Raw genomic sequence first — 22,477 nt, forward strand, 5'->3', positions numbered from 1 at the left:
TTTAAACACCACGTTTAACTAGAGACAGATGAATGTTCCAGAGTGGAGGAAAAATAAGTTTGCTTGTTTGGTCACTACTACTGTGGTGTCTCTTTAAAAATCCTTAGTCAATTTGGTTTTGAAGCTTTAATTATGCTTTTATGTTACAGTTTTCTTATTTAAATGTCTGCTTCACGCATCCATCACTCAGCACCCCCTGCCTATCTCAAAAGAGATGGATATTATTATCCTAATTGAGGAGGAGGGAGAATGCTGTGAGAATTATTAATACATAAATTAAAAAATTAATCTGGAAAGAGCTTTAGGGCCTCTAGAGAAGCTCTACCCAAACACAAAGCATATTTAACATTATTATAAGCACTCCCACAGAGCAGATAGGCCAGTGCAGTGCGAGATGAGTAAACTGAGGCACAGAGAGTGACAATGGGTGGTGGGGCCAGTGTATGTTAGAACCCAGATCCTTGGGTGGGTAACACCTAAAGACTGCTGCACCAGAGCCCACTTTAGGCTTTTTCTGGTCTTGAATGTTAATTATTTCTCCAAAGAAGAAATTTCCTTCCTTTTTACCCCTTCTCTTTAAGTCTTTGCTTGTTTGGACTGTGTGTGTGTTGAAAATGATTAAGGCTAAAATATTAGGATTCTAAGGCTAGCAAGGAAAACTCACTAGTGTGCTTTCTAGTAATCCTAGTTATTTTTCTGGCTTTGTGGCTTGGAACTTCAAGTTGCATTTATTTCATATAGTCCCACTGGTTAGAAAACACACATAAAGGCTTATCTTGGAATTGCTTTTTTGTTTTGCCAAGGAATAATTCTCAGCTAGCTTCTCAACAATGAAAAAGGCTATTTTGAGTAACTACTGTGCTGCCAGAACCTTTAAGGATGTAGAAGCTGAGGACTCGTTCTATCCTGTCAACAGTGGAGACAGGTTGAAAAGTATACGTGACAGCAATTATGGAAAAACCATGAACAGCAGTCGGGAGGGACAGTACAATGTACAATGGTGGCCCTTGGTCAGGCAGACTTGCCACTTCTTGATCGTGTTTCTTAACTTGCCTGAAACTCATCTTCCACATCTGCGAGCCAGCTAATGCCCATCCCTGCCCCTAACGCTGCAGGACAGAAATCACTGAAGGAGTCTTTTTTTTTTTTTTAATTTTTTAAATTCTTATGTTAATCCCCATACATCATTAGTTTTAGATGAAGTGTTCCATGATTCATTGTTTGTGCATAACACCCAGTGCTCCATGCAGAATGTGCCCTCCTCAATACCCACCACCAGGCTAACCCATCCTCCCACCCCCCTCCCCTCTAGAACCCTCAGTTTGTTTTTCAGAGTCCATCGTCTCTCATGGTTCGTCTACCGCTTCATTTCCCCCGCTTCATTCTTCCCCTCCCGCTACCTTCTTCTTCTTCTTTTTTTTTTTCCTTAACATATATTGCATTATTTGTTTCAGAGGTACAGATCTGAGATTCAACAGTCTTGCACAATTCACAGCGCTTACCAGAGCACATACCCTCCCCAGTGTCTATCACCCAGTCACCCCATCCCTCCCACCCCACCCCCCACTCCAGCAACCCTCAGTTTGTTTCCTGCAATTAAGAATTCCTCATATCAGTGAGATCATATGATACATGTCTTTCTCTGTTTGACTTATTTCACTCAACATAATACCCTCCAGTTCCATCCACGTCGTTGCAAATGGCAAGATCTCATTCCTTTTGATGGCTGCATAATATTCCATTGTATATATATACCACATCTTCTTTATCCATTCATCTGTCGATGGACATCTTGGCTCTTTCCACAGTTTGGCTATTGTGGACATTGCTGCTATAAACATCGGGGTGCACGTACCCCTTCGGATCCCTACTTTTGTATCTTTGGGGTAAATACCCAGTATCACTGAAGGAGTCTTGCACAGCATTTGGCACATAGTTAGATGACAGCAAAAGGCCACTGTTGCAGAAGCCACCATCAAGGTCCCCACCGTCCTCCATTTAGCATGAGCTAGAAGTCAACTGGCTCTCAGAGAAGAAAGTCATTCTGAAGACTTGCCCTTTTCCCCCACAATTCCGCAACATGTTTCCATTAACATTTTTAAATACTAGGTACCCTCCTTTACCTCCCATGCGGATCCCACTTTTGATCCTTCGAAAGGATTTTATAAAAACTGTTTAGAGAATTACCCTCTCCCAGACCCTTCTTCTGGGCTTCCAGAATTTGCAAACTGCCTTTTTGGAGGTTTGCACCCACCTCCCTGCACCCTCCACCTTCCTCCCTTTCTGGTCTATCCACAGAAGAGCTCCTCTTTCCTGTTTCTCGTGCTTTGGTGGAGCATAGGCCGTGTCCACCTCCCCCATGTCTGTGCTCCATCTCTCACCACAAGCGTGCCTCACCTGGCCGGCCGATGTAGCACTCATCTGCTCTTGGGCTCTGAGTCTGGAAAAGAGAAAATGCTCACACCAGCAGCTTGGAAGGAATGTGATCCCTGCTGCCACATGTCCTTGGTGTGCTGGCAGCCTCTCCTGGGCCTTGCAGAGACCATGTGTATCTTTTCATCGGAATGCCACCCCTAAAAATTATTTCTTCTGATTATAATATTAATGCATTCTTATTGTTGAGAAGTTAGAAAATTCAAAGGGGTATGCAGAGGAAAATAAAATTACCCATAGCTTTACAATCTGGTGGTAACTATTCTTGACACTTTGATGATTTTGCTTTTAGTCTTTTTTCCATGCAGACATAGATCTAATTCTTATATAATCAAATGCAGTACCTATTGCACAAAACTGATGTTATTCTACATTTGATCTTAAGTAAAATTTTTCTCATAATAAAAGTAATACCTGCGAATGTACAAATTTATTTATTCTAGAATTATTTATGTGATTATTTCCTGTGTAAGCACACACGCACGCACAAGGAGAAAGAGAGAGAGAAGATGAATCACATGTCATCTGTCCAGAAACAAACAGTTAACATTTAGCATTGTTTTTTTGTGGACTGCTTTCTTAGTATTACTTTCTTAACCTTTTTTCTTTCTTTTATTTCTTCTTATTCCTTCTCACAAGAGACACAGATCTTTAGACATCCTCTTCTCTTTTACCACTTAGATGAAATCTGAGCAGTGGTCTCATGCAGGGACCTGAGTGCTAAGCCAGTTGGATAATTCATTTTAAGAGCAATTTAATTAGGGAATGACAGTTAAATATTATCAGGTTAGGAACAGTGAACTCTTATGGATAGGTATCACTATGCCTAACGGAGTCAAACCTCTTGTAGAATTCTGGCCTAATTTATGTAAGTATTTATTTCAGAAATATTTTGGAAATATCCTGTATATAGAGCATTAAGTTAAATACTTTGGAGGATACAAATATGAATTAGACCCTGTCACCGATCTCAGGAATTGTCTAATGAGAGAAAAATGTATAGGAAAATCTTTACGGCACAGAGCAAAAAAGGATATTAAATGTTACAGAATACATGTCATAATTATATAAGTTCTTACAAAGGTGCAGGTAACTCTGACTTTTAAGACCAAGTAAAACTTATTGGAAAAGAAAGTACATTGTCTCAAAGAATAAGTAGAATATCAGTAGAGGAACGTGTAGGCAAGGAATGACATGAACAAAGCAAAGATGTTAGGCAAGGCTGTGGTGTTTTCATGTATCCACGTGCCCTACTCTCCAGAATGGGTAAAAGCAAAGTGGGAAGTAGGACTAGAAAGGGAGATTGGCTGTCAGGCCTTAGGGTTCCCTGAATATTGTGCCAAAGAGTTTGGATTATATACTCTATGTAAAGGGGGCACTTGAGGGTTTGAAGGCAACGACATAATGAGGTTGTATTTGAAGAAGATAATTCCGGCAAAAAAGTAGTAGAGAGAGACCGTTTCAAAGGCAATTGTACTATTGTAATTCTCAGAGTAGGAAATGGTAACAACCTGAACAGAAGGAAGTGGTAAAGCAAAGAGCCAATGGAGGTCAGTGGTGGAAAAATCAAAATGACTAAAAGAAAAACTGAAGGTAGAAAAAATAAAGATGATCCTATTTTGGGTGATTCAAAGGATAGCATTCCCTTAACTGAGAGCAGGAACATGGGAGCAAACAATACATTTATAAGTAGTAAGATGATAAATTTAGCTTGGGTCATGTTGGGATCGAGGCAGCAATTAGATGTGTTCGGGGAGATTCTGTTACTCTGTTGCTAATAAAAATTTGGTGTGTGGTCAAAGAAATCAAAGCTACAGGTGTAGATTTGGAAGTCAGTCTAACTGAGGTGGTTGAGCCAATGAGTAAACTCAAGAAATGTTAGGCGAGTAAAAAGAGAAGAAAATATAGAACAAAATTTGTAAAATTTCAATAGTTAATAAGTTGGCAGAAAGGAAAAGTTGGCAAGTGAGGAAAACAGGACCAATGAATAAAAGAAGAACTCTAGAAAACACTTATTTACAAGCAGAAGATACAGGTTTTCTTCCTAGTGTTTCAAGACAGTATTTGTTAAACTTGTTTGACCCTCAGCTTTTCTCATCTGGAATACATATCCTGCAAGGATGGGTTTTAAAAGATAGTGAATGTGAAAGTGCTTTGGTAAACCATCAGACACGCAAGTCTTAGGTCTTATAATTAGTGTCACAGAAGTGAGGAAAGTAGAGACTTCCAACAAGGCAGAAAGTAGTGTCAGATGCTACAGTTTCATAAGAATATTTATATTTAGCTCAGCTGGTTTGGCTTGTGATTTAAGGAAGTTAAGTCCGGAGTTAAGTTAATCTGTTCTTTAATCACTTAGAACAGCATTTCCCAAAGTATGGAGCATGTGTCTCTGTTGGTATAGGAGAGAACCTTGGGTTTGACACAGACATCAGGCAGGACTGAATCACATAGTGAGAAAGGTGTTTTTTTGTTTGTCTTTTAATCTTCAGATTAATATTAAGGGAGTAAGTCTGAGTTGGGACAAATAAGTCTGTAGCATCTAACACTAGTTTCCCCTTTCAGTAAATGCCTTCAGGTTGTGAGCATTATTCAGTTAGAATTTAACAACATCATATTAACTTTAAATTACCATCTCTACTACCTTCTTATTTTGGCAGAGCTACCAGTTTTCCAGTTGGGAGAGTGATATAAAGTTTCCTTTAAAAATAAGTTATTTTAGGGGCACCTGGGTGGCTCAGTCGTTAAGCGTCTGCCTTCGGCTCAGGTCATGATCCTAGGGTCCTGGGATTGAGCCCTGCATCAGGCTCCCTGCTCGACCGGAAGCCTGCTTCTCCCTCTCCCTCTGCTGCTCCCCTGCTTGTGTTTCCTCTCCTGCTGTCTCTCTCTCTGTCAAATAAATAAGTAAAATCTTAAAAAAAAAAAAAGATACCTTGTTAAAAAAAAGTAAGTTATTTTAAACAAAAAAAGTAATTGATTTTTTTAAATATTAAGTACATAATTGTAATAGGTGATATACAGTTATAACAAAACTGAGAAAATGGTATTCCAATAATGGGAGTTTGGAAATTTTAGATTTACCAGAGCCCTTCCTTGTTCTGTTTCTTGGAGTGGCTACCTCAGTTCAAGCAGGTTAGAACGATGTAGGAAATTGTCCATCCTGGGACAGTGGTGGGCTGGTGGTGGTTGTCTTGGGTTCTAGACTTCTAGATTTAGACCCTGTTTTTCCCCTAACATGTTGGGTCAAGTTTTGAAACCAGTAGATTTTTCTAGAATTTTGTGTCTTCAGAAGTTAAAATGAGAGGGTCAGTTTTAAATGATTACTAGAGTTCCTTCCAGCAATAAAGTCTATGATTCTCTGAATGATTAGTAAATAAGCCTATGCTTTCAAATTGATAGAAGTTAGAAAAAATGTTTTTCCTCTGTAAGGCATCAGTATCAAATGTCAATGCCAGAGGCTCTTTGCAGACTAACATCCACGGCGAGTAAAACATCAACAAATTCATTCTCTAATGATAATTCATATTCTACCTCATTTGCGAAGGACAGTTATTTCAAGAAGGAATCTCTGCTTTAGTTAAGGCGATTGATTAAAATTGAAAGTGAAATCGTAAATGAAAATCTGTTTCAATTTCCTGAGCCTACTGCTTTATGTCAATACCTCACTCTTAACTCAGTAGTTTCACTGCAGTCCTATATAATAAATTCAGAAAGCCCATGAATTCTGTTACTTGGTGTAGCAGCTCATTGGTAATAAGTCCTTATATGTAAGAAGATGTTTCTATTCATCTATTTACTAATATCTTTCCACCTTTTAAAATTTATTTCCCCTCAAAGGGAGGGCAGGTGAAGTATCTTCTAACTGGCTAAAAGTTCTCCTAAGTGTTATTGTGAATTAATGTAACTCTGCATCCCAAGTAACTCTTAAAAATAGAAGTATGCCACCTATTTGGAATCTAACAATATGGCAACTTCCATCATCAAAAATACAGCTAAGGACCAGGTAGCAAATGAAACATGGATATTGAATGGGGATAGAAAAAACCACCTACGCCCATCTTGGGATCTGAAAAATTTGAGTTTATTACTTCCTTTAAAAAGTTTCCATATGAACAAGTTCTTCTCTATGATTAGGTAGGAAGTGTTTGTCCCAGTCATTTTCTGAACTGCATCGGTGTCACGTTTTGCTCTAACTTGCACTAACAAGGGTTATCTTTGTACAAGCAACTTAGCAATTATAGGATTGTGTTTTCACATCTGGAAAAAAAGGATAATAATAACAATAATGATAATTTGGTCATTGATTTGATGAAATTAGTGTCTGTATGTAAATTCCTCAGCCATGTAGTAGATACTTCCTAGGTGCTCACCAAGTGTTAATTCCCAACATTGCAAAAACACTTTGATCAGTTGAGATTAAACATCAGCGCTTGATTTTGGAAGATCATCTTTTACTGCCCTTCAGAGGCTCTTTCCTTCTTCTGTTCTCTATACAATAGTAAACTTGATTTCCTGATTTTGGTGCTTACAGATTAGAAGTGCAGATTAGAAGTTGTAAAGAACACCAGGAAAAAAAAGACAAGAAACTGAATAAAATAGAAATAACTTAAAAATTATAGTTATCTAAGGCCATTTAGTGCAGGGGAAAACAGTCCCTCATACCTCAGTAGTCACTAAGTAGGCTTTTCTATATTACGGCAAGATATAATAAGGAGTATTCCAAATGATGATCTTGATTCATCAAGGCTAAATTAAAGTATATATACTTTGCTTATTTTAGAAAAAAATGCAATGATTTTGGAAGAAATTAAATATGAAAAGGACAAAATTTTAAGTAAATACCTTTTTGTGTGCTTTTCTGGTTAAAACTTTAGCCCTCCAAAACACTCAGCCATGGAGATGAACTCAGTCTCCGGGGCTTCCACATATGCATGATCTTACTGAAATATCTTTCGTGTATCTCCAGCAAATAAGCTAAGGCTCCACACATTGTACAGAAAGGGCTAGGCATTTCTAATTACTAAGTTGAAATAATTTTTATGGAGATGGCCTTTTCTTTATGTTTCAAAAAAGAGCATTTGACAGAAATTACTTGTGGACTTTCACAGTAGCAACTTTTCTCATATTCTTTTCCCTGGGACTTGGTGTTAGGACTGTTTACCCAGGTGGGCCCCAAGGGCTGACACCTTGATTCTCACGGTGTCACCTGTGGTTCTTTCATAGTGCCACCTGTAATTTTCTGGCAAAACACTGGAATTGGGTCTGGTTTGCACATTAAAAAAAAAAAAAAAAACTTTTTCTAAGTTATCCTCATAAGTTAGTATGAACCCAAGTGCTAATCCATTGTATACTGACTCAGTACCACAAATATTGAATTAAATGACTGATAGGAGTCAAGAAGTGGGCAATTGCAGATACTGTAGAGAGAGAACGTGTAGAATCCAGCACCATCAGAGGTCAACCAGTCAAATACCAGGGCTGGATTTTTCAAAGAACCAGATAATGCCAGTTTTACGACCATTAATAACATTTCAGTTATATAAACAAAGATAAGAGTAATAAAAAATAAATTCTGCTTCTCAGTGTAATCTGATTGCCAACAGGGTTCAGAAATGAACTTTCTCATTGTGCACGTGGCATTGCATAATGGACCAGTCATCATTCTGCGGCCCCCTCCCCAGCCTTCCATTTCCCTTTTATGGACAGTCCTTAATTCTGCCAGATCTCTAAGCTATTCCAGGGAGGCAGTTTCTTTGGTTTCCCCTTTAAAGCTCTTTGATTGTGCCTCTGGTAGTTAATGCACCAAATGGTCTTTAGGGATATTTCATACGTGTGCTCTGCAGCTAATCAGAGTGCCTTGGCCCACTGATTTCCTACTTCTGTGTTTTCCACATGTTCAAGGGCTCAGTTCAAACACCAGGCCCACCAACTTCTGGAAAGGCATGGTAGAGCTCAGCTCTGATTTGGTGTCTGCCTCAAACAGAGATTTTCCAAAGGATATCCTGTAGTAGATGAATCATTCCATTAGGCCAGGTTCACTTTTCAAACCAGGAAGCAGAGTGCCTGCTGTGTAGGGAAACTCAGATAAAGTTGTTGTGGCTGTGCTCGGAGCACTTGTAAATATTGTTGTCAGTGTCTTTGATACAGGTTCCATCAAGATAGTATGTAAACACTGACAGGTTAATTATGTGTTTTAAAGCTACGTTTACTGAGAGTTGATGGGAAGGCTGTGAAATGAGTCCTTTACATATCGCAGTGACAGTTTCCTCCCCAATGTCTTCCCCAGCTGATTACTCCTCATGCCATCCGTGTGCAGACCCCTCCTCGGCACATCCCTGGTGTTGTAGAAGTCACATTGTCCTACAAATCGAAACAGTTCTGCAAAGGGACACCGGGAAGATTCATTTACACAGGTAAGAACCACTGCAGTTGATGGACCTTGGCCTTGTGGGTGTTTTACTTTATCTTGTATGTTTACATGTGCATTTTATTTTAAAATCTAATTTCTAGGACCCTCTTGCTTGGTCCATTTCACTGTATGTATGACCAAATGTCTTGCTATTATTATTATCATCATTATTTTAATAATTCATCTGGGTGTCCGTGTTGAATGAGAGGATCAGTAGAAAAAATTGGTTGGATACTTAAAGAAGCAGCCTGAGAAATAAGGAAAGGGGGAAGAAGTGCTAGACAATTCGGAGTCTCTCTGGATGTTAAGCCCTCTGCGTTGGGGTTTATTTGCTTTATGGAGTACGGATGTGCTTCAATGAAAAGTACAACTTTCTTCTAGCCTGGTCATAGCTAGAAAATTGGTAGTTTCCTATTTCATTCTGGGTTGGTACTTTCTTCTCCCGTAAAGTGCATTTTGCCTTCCCCAAACAGCCTTGGCATACGGACCTGCCTTGCGGTAAGAAACTAGAGTTGCAGAATGAAGGTGAATTGACCACCCATCAGATGGAGAGAACCAGGCAGGTTCCCTGTGGAAATGCAAGTACACACACAGCCTAAGTGTCCAATGTGTACTTTAGTACTTTAGGAGATCCTCAGATTGTAATGTGCTAGCCAAACCCCCACGGATCTTTTTATAATTCAGATTCTGATTCAGTAGCTCTGGGTAGGACCTGAGACTCTGCCTCTCTAACAAGCTCCCAGGGGAGGCTGATGATCTTGGTCCATGGACTGCACTGGGAATAGTGACATTCTTGGCCCTCTGCTTTACTACCTGTCATCCCTAGGTAGCTGTCTCCAGGAAATTGTCCCACGTTTCCTTCTTCAATCAGTAGAGGACCACAGTCCTGACTCAGTATAGAGCATATGTTGCTTTCACACAAAGAAGCTCTAGAGCAGTGAAGAGATAACTCTGTTAACATATCCTAATTATAACCATACAATTAAAGGGACAAGTTTTATTTTGCTGTGACATTTTAACTCAAAGCATCTTTCCTTTTGTATTTTAAAACTAGGAACAAAACCAACCATACTTGTTAGTCTCAATTTCTCTCTCTCTCTCTCTCCTTGTCTCTCAAAATTATAAAAACAATTAATGCATCCTGACCCTTGGAAATGCCTCCCAGTCCTTTAAACAAAATGCAGGTTTGGTGCCTGCCTGACGATTAGTTTTAGTTAATTGAAAATTATAGGATTGACCCAAGAGGAAAATTTTGTTTGCACTCCAATCACTTTTACAAATTAAGGAAAATTACCACAATTTTGTTTAGCTAAGGTTTCACACTGAGTTCAAGAAATTAGCTCAGCCATCCCAACAAAGTCAGCACTTTGTTAGTGAGCACTTGAAAAAATAATAGTCTATCTGGAGTTTTGTGGTGTATACAAACGAAGCATAGAGAAAGCTATGATGCTTTATAGAAGTAGGCCAAGTGTTTTTAATTAGGCTCATTGGTTCAGCGTAAGTTTTGAAGAACAATCAAACTAGCAGATTAGCTGTTTCTTTTAAAGCTAGGATTTCTTGCCATTCATTTTTCCCATGAGAACTTCCACATAGCACTATTTTTTTTTTTTTTACAAGCCTCATTATGGGCCTGCAGGAAAAGGACCAATTGAAACTTCTGATACTGTAACATTCCCCACCATCATTCCGATGGATGGGAGTTTTTCACAATGTTCCTCACTGAACTCGGTGTTCTGGAACATATTACAAAACCACAGAGGCCAAATGTTTTCTCTGAGGAGTTTGGACTCTGTTTTTGGCCAAAAACATTTAGGCCTTGCTGGCTTCTTATTTACTCTGCTATTAAGAACAAGAAAAAGGAGAAGAAAAAGAAGAAGAAGAAAATGCTTGTGTGGTGGGAGGTACAAGAGGTAATCAGGCATGATTCCGCTTTGGTGACAACATCCCTGCCCATTAATGGTTCCATTTTGTGGTCAGGTCTCATTTAGAAGAAATTATTTTTGATCCGTGTTCAACAAAATATCCCCTTGAGCCACCTGGCCATAAAAGTTAAAAAAAAAAAAAATCATCCCCACTAAATTACTTAAGTTCTCAAAAGAAAATAGCTAGGGACCCATTATGATTTGGAATTTTTTTAACCATTAAGAAAAATTGCCATCAATTTAAGAAATCACATCTTGGAAAACCTGTATCATACAGGAATTAGGATCAAAGATAAAAGCGACAGATTTGCAAGTCCAGCAAAGTAGTTAGGGTTAAGAGAGAGAAATCCTGGGTGTGCATGCACGTGTGTACGTGTGTAGGAAATTTAAAGTCTGAAAAAATGCTTCTTCTGATCTTGCCTTAAACTGTGGGAAATAGACAAGAAGATGTAGTCTTTTAAGTATTTTAGGAGAGAGTTTAACTTCTCTCCGTGTTGGAGAAATACAATTTTGAAGAAATTAGCACAGAAACTTCTCCACTGATAGAGTTGGCTATTAGCTTGCTGTGACATTACATCATTTCTTTTTTTTTTTTTTAAAGATTTTTTTATTTATTTATCTGAGAGAGAGAATGGGAGACAGAAAGCATGAGAGAGGGAGGGTCAGAGGGAGAAGCAGACTCCCCGCCGAGCAGGAAGCCCGATGCGGGACTCGATCCCGGCACTCCAGGATCGTGACCTGAGCCGAAGGCAGTCGCTTAACCAACTGAGCCACCCAGGCGCCCCTTTTACATCATTTCTAACAAAGGGGAATCTCTGTTAATTGGTGAACTACACATGGCCTCTTGATTAGCATTAAATGCCCCTACCCAGGGTCACTTGTTCATGGCTGCTGCTTCTGATTTACTCAGTTTACCTCTATGCTTCTCACCACTTACCAACCAAGGCAGAGATGGGTCATAAAACCTTTCTGTTCTTTCTTTCTTTCTTTATATATATATATATTTTTTTATTATGTTAATCACCATACATTACATCATTAGTTTTTGATGTAGTGTTCCATGATTCATTGTTTGCGTAGTATAACACCCAGTGCTCCATTCAGTACGTGCCCTCTTTAATACCCATATCCAAACAACCACTCAGGTCGTCATAAATGGGCAGTCATCCTTTTCTGTCTGCCCACAGAAGCTCCCACTTCATTTTCTTTAACCTCCATAGCATTTCAGGATATGAAGCTTGATTTTCTGGACAGGCTGAGCCAACCTCCTGTTTCTTAGTGGAATGTCACTTGGAATTTTTCCCTTAAAAAAAAAAAAAGGGAAATATCCAGGGACTGAAAACTCACAGCCCCAACTTAAGCACTGTTGCAGTTTTCTGAGTGTGTGAGGGAGTTTGGGTGTGTATATGTGGAAGTCTCTAAAAATCCATAATTGTTTAAAAAAAAAAAACTGAGACAGGAACAGCATGGCCTAATCTATGCAAATAAAGGCAGACTTTTTGGGGAGGGAGGAAAGAATTTGACTAAACACAGATTGCCTCCAAGCTGGCTCCACTTGTAAGGAGTGGGAACGCTGCTCTCCATCATCGATTCTTCAGATCAGGGACACAGGAGGCATTCTCAGCCGCCAGATGTGCACGTCTCTGTGTTTGCCCAATCAGTAAGGGAGCAAAGTGAATCCCAACTTGATCAGAACAAATAGTACTTCCCAGATCTTATTTCTTGTGTCCAGTTATTTTTATGTAAATTCGGGGGCAAAGTTGACTTTAAATTTTAAATAATGTTTCCTGACAGAAGGCAGCAAAACCCCTTTCTAATGACAGGACTGTTTTCAAACCCCTCTCCTGGTGTCTGATCCGTCAGTCCTACAGGAAGTAAATCCACCATAAACTCCCAGTGCCATAGAAAGAGGTCTCCCCAATACCTTTGTTCTTCTCCCAGCTTGTTTTCCTGCAGTTGTCACATCTTTAGGTGAGGTGGATCTTTTAGAATTGTGATCTCTCCCACTAAGCTTTAAGTAACCTTGGGAGCTGATAAAGGACTCTAAGGAGGCTTTCGATGCTTCTTCAAAGTTCTAGAATTGGTTTCCCTGATAAGAAGTGGTCAAATCCAGTTTTACATCATGGCAGTTCTTCCTCCATTGGAAAGGTTGCTATCTTTGGAGAGACTGTGACTGGGAGAGTAAGCCACCAGGATTTCTGGTCTTAGACACCAGGATGGTGTCTGACTAGCTCAGGTGTGCACGGAGAGCTGTGGATGCCTGCCCGCCCTCAAGCTGGTGAAAGCCCCAGTGAATGATCACATCACAGTTCAGACCGTGGTTAGGCCACTTCTCAGATCATTCTATCACCAGGTTCCACTGTTCTAAGGATTTTTCACCAAATTTCCTGCCCTTGGGGAAGAACTAACTCAAATTTCTGTTAGTCTCAGAATTAACTTTGAAACGAAAATTCTTCCTGGAAATACTTCCTGTATGTACCTCATGCCTAAAACAACTTTGCATGTAGGAGGGGCCACCTGGGCTGAATGTGCTCTGTGGGACTTGATGACATGTACCATGTCTTTCAAGTTTTCCTTTTTTTCTCACTTTCCTTTTGTTTTCTCCTTCTTCCCTTTTTCTTCCTTCATCCCCCCACCTCCTTTTCTTTTCTCCTCCCATTCTTTCCTCTCTCACTCCCAAGGAGACAATATGACCTAATGATTAAGGGCTTGGGTTCAAGAGGTGATGGGTGTAGATGGAATGCTCAGCTCTTCCACTTACTATGGAGGTTATTTTGGGGACATCATGTGATGGCTCTGAACCACAGTTGCCTATTCTTTACAAGGGAATAATCCCTTGCTGGGGTTTTTTCAGTATCAGGGAAATATATGTAAAGCACTTTTTATGAGCTAGTATGAGCACCAGCCAGATACTAGTGGTTTCCATTAATAAATGATGGCCATTATTATTATTCATTAATTAATTCATTCGTTGCTGAGTCCCTACCATGGTGTAAATATTCTACGTGTATTGTTTATCTTCACCATCATTTCCTACAGGTCTAAGAAATGTCCTGTAGGATTTTTAGTAAGAAAACTGTAGACATCCATAAATAAAAGAAACAAGTAACACCAATCAACTGCAAATAAAAAGAGCGAAGTATGAATAAGGTAGCAAGAAAAAGAGATTTATAAATACTGATATAACTATTTTGATGTAATAAATACTTTCTCAGGAATAGCCTCAAACAATAAATATTTTAATAAGGCAGCCCTGATTTATAAAGTTCTCTGGTGCTGATTTTTCAGGAAAAACACACACGTGTCTTCTTGTTTCCATTCAAATTTCAGCCCTTCCTCTGGAGGCCATAGTAACATGGGTGCAGTCCATCACCAGCCTCTTCAACAAAGGTGTTTGGGTTATAATTCAATTCCAGGTTCAAAAGTTTCCAGACGAGAAACCTCTGTTTCTAGTTCTTGAAAACCTCCTCCACAAAGAAGGCTGCCACCATGGGGATAAACAAAGTCATCAGTTGTAAGGCAAAGTAAAGAGTTCGTACTAATGAATCTCATGTTTGTTAGCCTCTTCTTATACTAATTAATTGTCAGGTTAGGCTTCTGAAAAGCCACAGTCATAACATTACCCTGCATAGAAAGCTTCCCCTTTTGCCCACTGTATATGAGATATGGCCCAACCCCTATGCTTGGCTAACTTCACGGCTTCCTATGCAGTCCGCTTCACTCAAGCCAGTCTCCTCATTAGGCCGCAAGCTCACTTCATATTTAGCAATTCTGGACGTGGTAATTCCCCTGTAAGATCAGGCTCAAACTCTGTTTCCCCTCTGAAGTGTTTTCTAGCCACTTTAGTATAGTGGGCAGAGCACTGGGCTGAGAACAAGGAAGCCTGGTAGCCCCAGCTCTGCTGCTAACTGGCTGTGAGTTGTGGGACACATTGCTTCCATGGTCTACATTCTAGTTTCTTCAATGTAAAATGAGCCAATTGCACTAGGTGACTTTGATGTTCCCTATGGCTCATCTTGATTGACTAGAAGAGTTTATATCCTTGGATCTCTTTTGTTCATGTGCTTAGGCCATTCACTTATTATTCACTTCCTTATGCCTTCAGATCTCTTGTTCTATTCTTAAATGTGCAAATCACAAAAAGTCCACATGCTCTATAAGGAAAGAGTTATCCTTCCCTGATCTTATATTATTTTGTACACTGTGTTGAAGCAACTTGACTCAGTATCTTACTTGCAATAGATGTTCTCTAATAATTGATTGACACATTGCCCAGGATCAATAGGTCCTCATTGATTTTTGTGCTCTGGATGACATGGAATGTAAATAAGAGCTGTTAATTAAGAATCTATCCCCTTTCACTTGAAGTTTTACACACAGGAGAACATAGTAGTGGGGTTTCTGTTAAAAAAAATATGGGTTGGATCTGTATCATAAAAATTCTTCATTTTCTTGCATGTAAAATGGGAATATTTTAATAGTACCTACCTATGTCTAAGAAATAAATGGATCAATATAGGTAATGCAGTGCTGATTGTACGTGGTACAGTGTGAGTGCTCCCTAAAAGTAAACTCAAAGAGAGAGAAGCAGATAATAAGAATATTTTCAAAAATCATTAGAGCAAATTTTGGTTGGTATTAAATATGTGTCAGCTTTCATCATGATTAAAGAAATTGTTTATTTCTAGTCAGTAGAATAGGAATCAAAAGGTCTGGGTTCTAATAACTAGTACTTCCTCTGTTCATTCATTTGGCTTATAAATATTTGTGGATTGCCTGTCCCATTCTAGACAATGTTCTAAACCATTTTGGGCAATATTCTAAAACAGCATTGAGCAAAACAAGACACGGTCCCTGTTCTCTTTGATCTTATGGTCTACAAGGGAATGTAAATGTTTATAAGTTTACTATTTCAAATTTGGTGAGTGTCCAAAAAGATAGGAACTGAGTTCCAAAAAGCATATAAAAAAAAGGTACCCCAACCAGTCTGTTAGAGATATTTTTCCTCAGGAAATGATGAGCTGAGGTTTGAAGGATGATTAAGAGTTAACCTGGCAATAGGTGGAGAGTGGGAGAAGGGTGGGGTTAGAGAAAGAGAATGAGTGTTCCAGCATAGAGGCTGTGTAAAAAGGCATTGAATGGGAGCAAATGTGGCATCTTGGAAGGCTGGAAAAATTCTAGCGAGGCTGCAAAATTAAGAGAGAGGCGAATGGTGACAAAGAACACTGGAGAAGTGGGCAGGGACAAGTTTGTGTGAAGTCTTATAAGCCATGGGGAGGAGTTTAGTTGTCATCTTAAGAACAATGGGCAGTCTTTGAAGTGTCAGAAAGGACAATGGACGTGACTAGATTTGCATTTGGGAAAAAAACAAAAGCAAAAATCTCTGGCTGGCTGGCACATTGAAACCCAGCATGGATATTGGAAGACCAGTTAGGAGGTCATTGCAGTGGTCTGGGAGAGAGATTTGGTGGCTTTGATTCAGGTGGTAATGGGTGGAGATGAAATGAAGTGACAGAATTCAAGAGGTATTGAAGAGGAAATAGACAGGACCTGGAGCTGGGTTGGACAGAGGGGTGAGGGAGAGAGAGGGCTTAAGGCTACCAGGCCTTTGGCTTCTTCAGCCTAATGGATGAAGGGGCCATTCTTCCTCTGAGCATCCCCAGGGTCTTGTGAGTGTCAGTGAAAGAAAGAATGGGCATGAAAATGTTCTGTCAAGGGTAATGTTCTACACGTATGTTAATTGTTAGGAAGACAGGCCTAAGCAAACTCAGGAAGAATCAGGAAAGGAAGGCAAGAGTGTGTTTTCTCTTCCGTCAGATTGTTTTCACTTAGGATTCAGCTGAGAGAGGGCTGTGTAATGAACACTTGACTAGCAGTTCTGCCTTAGCGGTGTCCTAATTGGAAAAGATTCAAGAAGAAAGAAAAATTAACAGGCTGCTCCTGTCCACATGTCTTGAATATTACTCCAAATGAGCCATTTACACACAAAGAAAATAATTCAAGGCAGAGAGAATATTCTTTTTGCTTTTGCGATCCAAAGGGCAAATCTCAAGCCTCTTCTCCTCAGCTGAAGGGAGTTTTTTCACAAAATGTGATTGCTCCTGATATGTTGATGTGATTGGTGATCCCGAACCCTCTGGCATTTGTAAAGTTAAACACTCTTGGTGCCATAACGGGGACAACAGCAACAAGAATCACTAAAAGTACCCATTGTACTTCTGTGACATCTATAAAATGAAAGCCATTTCTGCAAAGAATAAAGCTGGTCTGAAGGAAGCATATTATTTTGCATATTTTATGTACATACTTTCCAAGAAATATGACCTTTATTTCCTATTTGGAGTGGAGTGTAATCAGGACTTGAGTAGCTAGTGTAACAGGATCATTAAAAAGGATATTTTCACTGACATTAGAGGTCTAAATGGCCACTGGGCCTTATATACAACCTTGGCTTTTTCCTGTCTACCCAGAGTTAATAAGTGATAAGGCCGGGAGAGAGATAAATCACAGAAATCCCTGTCCAAAGAAAACATATTGACTACAGCCAGGCAAATAACAGACCATAACCAACGGTCCCATTCATCATTCATGTAATAGGGATATAAAGTATTTCCTACCAATGAAACCATATAGAAGGAAAAGGCAGATAAGCTTCCCCAATCTTAGGCATGTGATTTGGTTATTAAGGGACATGAACTATTTGTCACATGACTTTAATCTTTAAGATGTGTTGCCATTTCCAAACTATAAATTTCTGGTGGAGGATTAGAAAGCTATTAACAATAAAGGTAGGAACTGAGCTTTATATGTATTCTTGCCAACATAATGCAACACTATAAAGTCTTGAACCTCTAATCTATTTAGTTTGATTTGGTTTTCAAAGCCAATAAACTATTTGGAGGTCTTCAAGGCTTTTGTTTTTGTTTTTATCCAGCATCACGATAAATTAACCCTTCAGTTTTTTAACTATGTATGTTGAAACTTTCTCTAATATCCTGGGGGGTGGAGTGGGTAACTAAATTTTTTTTTTTAAGATTTTATTTATTTATTTGACACAGAGAGAGAGAGATCACAAGTAGGCAGACAGGCAGAGGGAGAGGGAGAGGCAGGCTCCCTGCTGGGAACAGAGCCCCGATATGGGGCTCGATCCCAGGATGCTGGGATCATGACCCGAGCTGAAGGCAGACGCTTAACTGACTGAGCCACCAGGTGCCCCCTTTTTCTCCTTTTCTAAGGCTTACTCCAAATGTTTGGTGGAGGGTTATTTTCTTTCTTTTCTTTTTTTTTTTTTGGTGCATGTTTGCCGTGGTGTGGATGCTAGTCTTTCTGTTCATTGTTAACTAAGTGACGTGGCACCCACTAGAGCGCTAAAACTTGTTTTTCTTTGCTGCAATGTAGTACATACTGATTTCAGATAATTTCAAAAGTATCAATTGAAAAATTATTAAAATAATATTAAAATTGCTGCCATTTCTACCAGTTTTTAAACCATTAAACACTCAATAAATGTTAGCTGTTAGTATTTTTAATGGCATATGTCTTTCTTCTTCGTATGCATGTATTTGCCTCATTACCAAAATAGGGTGAGACCTCACATCATATTGTGTGATTTGTTTTTTCACTTAGCAATACGTAGGAAACATATGTAAGAAACAATAGGTGTTATAAATTTAAAACAATTTTTAGTCTTTAATAATCATTCCACGTCTTAGTAGAATCTTGGTGGAATCTTATTCCATAATCTCATCTTGCTGTAGCATAGATACCTTGAATTTGGGTTCTGGTGGTCTCCTTTTGTTCCTGAAAGCCTCCAGCACAGATCAGTAGTCCTATACCCACATTCCTTGGGGTACACTTTGGTTGGGACTCATCAACCAACCCCAAATAAGTGAGTGCACATGCTCCAAGGGCCTCACATCTCAGACGGCCTGATGTCTCAGAGGTTGGTTCCAGGTCCCAAACGCACATTCAGCTACAGAATGTAGAGCTGTTTGTTTTCAACTTGAACCACGCTGGGGGTCGATGAGTTCCATAAATTTTTCCCCTTGCCATGTGAAGCAGTTCCATACTTTGCATACTAAAAATGGGAACTCATGTAAGAGGCTTAACATTTCTGAAACTGAATCAAGTCCAAAATTAAAACAATTAGGTAGGAAATTTAGGTCCCTCCCTGCAACCCCCCTCCCCAGGATAGCAACATTCCCTGCTAGAGTTTTGAACTCTTCTTTTCTCTCTTCTCTCTGCTGGTTTTCCACCCCAGTGGGCTTCTGACAACCTTTCTTCTGTTTTGTCTTATCATCCCCTCCTTTTCCACACTTTTTTTTTTTTTACACTGTCTTCTCTTTCAATCTTCTTCCTCTTTGTGTTACTGAAATGTAAAACATTCCACCCCCGCCCTGACAATCTGTGTGAGGCTGGCTCTATTATTAGCCCATTTTATAAGAAAACTTAATAAGGTAAAGTGACTTCCCCAGGGTAATGTAGCTGAGAAAAGGAGGAGCCAGGATTTGCACCGTGGTTGAGGGAAACCAGAGCCTGCAAAGTGGTAAACCTCCTGGGGTGCTACTTTAGCTCATTCATTTTTGGAATTTTGTGATTCCCTCAAATTTGATTGTTGGTGTTGGGAGACAGTGGGTATTTCTAAGACATGTGAGGTCTGACAGGAATAGAAGCTATATATATGTGTGTATGTGTGTGTATATATATAGATATGATTTTAATTAATTAATTAATTAATTTTTTTGAGAGAGAGAGAGGGGAGGAGGGGCCTAGGGAGAGGGAGAGAGAAAATCCCAAGCAGACTCCCTCTTGAGCCCCGAGCCCCACATGGGGTTCAATCTCATGACCCTGAGATCATGACCTTAGCCAAAATCCAGAGTCGGAGGTTCAACTGACTGAGCCACCCAGGAGCCCACCCCGCCTTTTTTTTTAGAGAGAGAGAGAGAGAGAGAGAGAGAGAGAGAGGAAGCCTTCCATATTTTAAACAAGTCCTATCATTATGAATATAATGCACACTCATACAGAAAATTTTAAAAACACAGAAAGTATGAAGAGATCCATTATCCCATCCATCAGAAACAATCATTAATATTTTTTAGTCTTCTAATATTTTTTTTGTGTTACTCTTGTGAATTTTTACCAGAGTGAATCACAACATGTTTATATAATTTTGCATCCTTCTTTTAATTTAAATGGTAAAGTAAACATTTCCTCTGCTAATTCCAATTCTTCCTAAGTGCATTTTATCAGGTATATAATAGTCCGTTTTGTGGCTGCATCATAATTTAGTCAGTCCCCTGTTGTTGGATAGCCACATCTTTTCTTTCATAGGACTTTTAACATTATATATGCCAGAGTAGAACATGATCTTGAATGTAAGGCATCCCCCCCATTTTCCTAACAAAAAGTTTTTCAGTTTTAGGAATAAGTGAACTGTATATATTTGTAGATACTAATGAATTATCAAATGTCTACTTATAATATTTCACACATTAATTTATTTATACATGCGTATTTAAAATCACACATAATTTACAGCATTTACAAATATAACTTTTTCCACTTTGAGGTTTATACTTTTATTTAAACTTTGACATCAGCATTTTTGTTTGTTTTTATCAAAACCAGAGTCATTTTAAATCCCATCATGTTCTACTCTAAGTTGTTTGAGACACAGCTCTTTTTAAATCTGCACATCATGCTTTCACTGGAAATTTTATCCTAAGCCATAAGTAACTGTTTGCTATATTACAATCATTTAAATCTCCAAAGATAACCACTTTCAGCTACGTTTTAAAAACTGATCCTTAAAGGGCTTGTTTTGAGGAATATTTGCCATACTGAAAGGCCAATCTGCTAGCAAAATTACCAAATTTATGCTAATTTTCTATTTCTCCTTTTCGTTTTGACTAACTTCTTTAGGTGACCTCTATACCCATCCCGAAACTGCCATCGCTTATGGTTGTTTCATGCCCCAAGCAGCACTTAGTTTAAAATAACATAATTGGAAAAGGACCTTATCATAAGAGAGACTTTAAAATTACTGAAGTCCATCCCAAGGGAACTATTTTCTGAGAGGAGTATTCTCTCCATCTATTTCAGCACTTTCCTGTTGGTGGGTCATATGTCATGGGTGATCCTTGGTACAAATCGGGTACCAAACCACATAGTATTTCTGATTTGGATAAAGTATGCTCACACTTTTAGGTGGACCTCCTATTATTAAAGGTTCTGAATGTGCAGGTGGAAACCATCCCATTCATGTCAGGTTGAAGAATCTCTGCCCAAACTTCTCAGTGGTGAGGAAGTAGACAGAAACTGGGACTCCCTAAATTGAAGGCAGAAACCACAACAGAAGAGCAGACTTCTTGTGTCCTCTGTTCTTCAGCCTCCAAATGTAAATGTTCATCTTTTTCTTGTTAATGTTAACTGTGGTTCACTTCTTTACATCTTGGGTGGGAGACCTGACCTGCTGGGCAGAGCCACCTGGGATCAGCCTCCTGGTTTGGGTCCAGAAGTCCCACTGCCCAGTTAATGTGAAGTTAACTTAGATCTTTGTTTAATGCCAAAAATATATTCACATGTAAATATCTGCAAAGAATAAGTCCTTCCCAGTGATTCTTCATATGTATATTGTTTCCTTTTAGTGTTAACTGATTTTTAAAATATTCACTGAGACCCAGCTGCCTATTTGAGGTTATTGGGAGGTAGGTGGAGAAAAGTGTCTCTGGAGGATTGGTTCTGAGCAAGGTTATAGGTCTGTATTTCTCCAGTTTCTTCAAGACTAGAAAAATGAAACATTTGCACTGGCTAACTCAGAAGTTATAGGAGTATCATCTAAAAGCTTGAAAATTAAATTTATAAAATTATTAGCATCAAAGCTATAAACTTATGTGACTTGTCAGAAAGTTATATGTCAGGGCCAAAGTACAGGCTTGGTTACTGAGCCCTGCATGCCTCAGCTTTGTCTTAGGTCTGTGTCATTAAGTCAATTTAACTTCAGTGCAGTTTTTACAGTTGACCAAGCCTTTTCCATTCAGTTCTTTTTTTGTTAACCTGTGAGGTAGGAAGGACAGATATTTTTAGCTTCATTGTCACTGTGAAAATTGAGGTTTAGAGAGAGGTGAAGTGGTATATTTAAAGTCATTTAGGTCACCTGGTGATGGATCTGATATCAGATTTATATTACTCCAAATGATTGGTTATACTATATGGTATCTCATATTTTTGTATCTACAAAATGGACTCATACTACTTTTACTCTATTTTTTCTTTCTTTTTTTAGCTTTCTAGGGACATAATTCACTAATTAGATTGGGGGCTTCTAGAGTTTTAGGCTGCCTTTTTAGCACTGACAAGTTAATTACATGCGTTTTATATGTAGCACTTACCATCAGCTAATATGATCATTTCTTTTTTTACTTGTGTATGGTCTGTGTCTCTCACTAGAATATAAACTCCATGAAGGCAGGATCCTTGTCTGTCTTGTTCACCACTGTATTCCAGTGCCTAGTACTGTACCTAGCACAGAGTGGGAAAGCTCAATAAATATTAGTCAAATAAATGAATGGAAGAACCTATGAAGGAATGACTGAGAAACTGGCCATAAATTTATGGTATGTGAGCCTTAAAGATGACCTAGTTAACTCAAGTTGTTGGTTTCTTCATAGATGAGGAAAACTAGGCTTACAGAGTTTAAAAGACTTAGCTAAAGTCA

At 39.0% G+C, this 22,477-nt stretch overlaps 1 protein-coding gene across 13 annotated transcripts in view; it reads left to right on the top strand.

Annotated features, from left to right (window-relative positions):
* Positions 1–22,477, top strand: part of EBF1 (EBF transcription factor 1) — a 394,047-nt gene that overhangs the window by 307,088 nt on the left and 64,482 nt on the right. For all 13 annotated transcript variants that reach the window (XM_021697812.1, XM_021697789.1, XM_044916873.1 and 10 more), the window contains one exon: positions 8,717–8,843. In XM_021697812.1, coding sequence (XP_021553487.1) covers positions 8,717–8,843 — 127 coding nt within the window. The remainder of the gene's footprint in view (positions 1–8,716; positions 8,844–22,477) is intronic.

This window comes from Neomonachus schauinslandi, chromosome 7, assembly GCF_002201575.2.
Source record: "Neomonachus schauinslandi chromosome 7, ASM220157v2, whole genome shotgun sequence".
Taxonomy (NCBI): domain Eukaryota; kingdom Metazoa; phylum Chordata; class Mammalia; order Carnivora; family Phocidae; genus Neomonachus; species Neomonachus schauinslandi.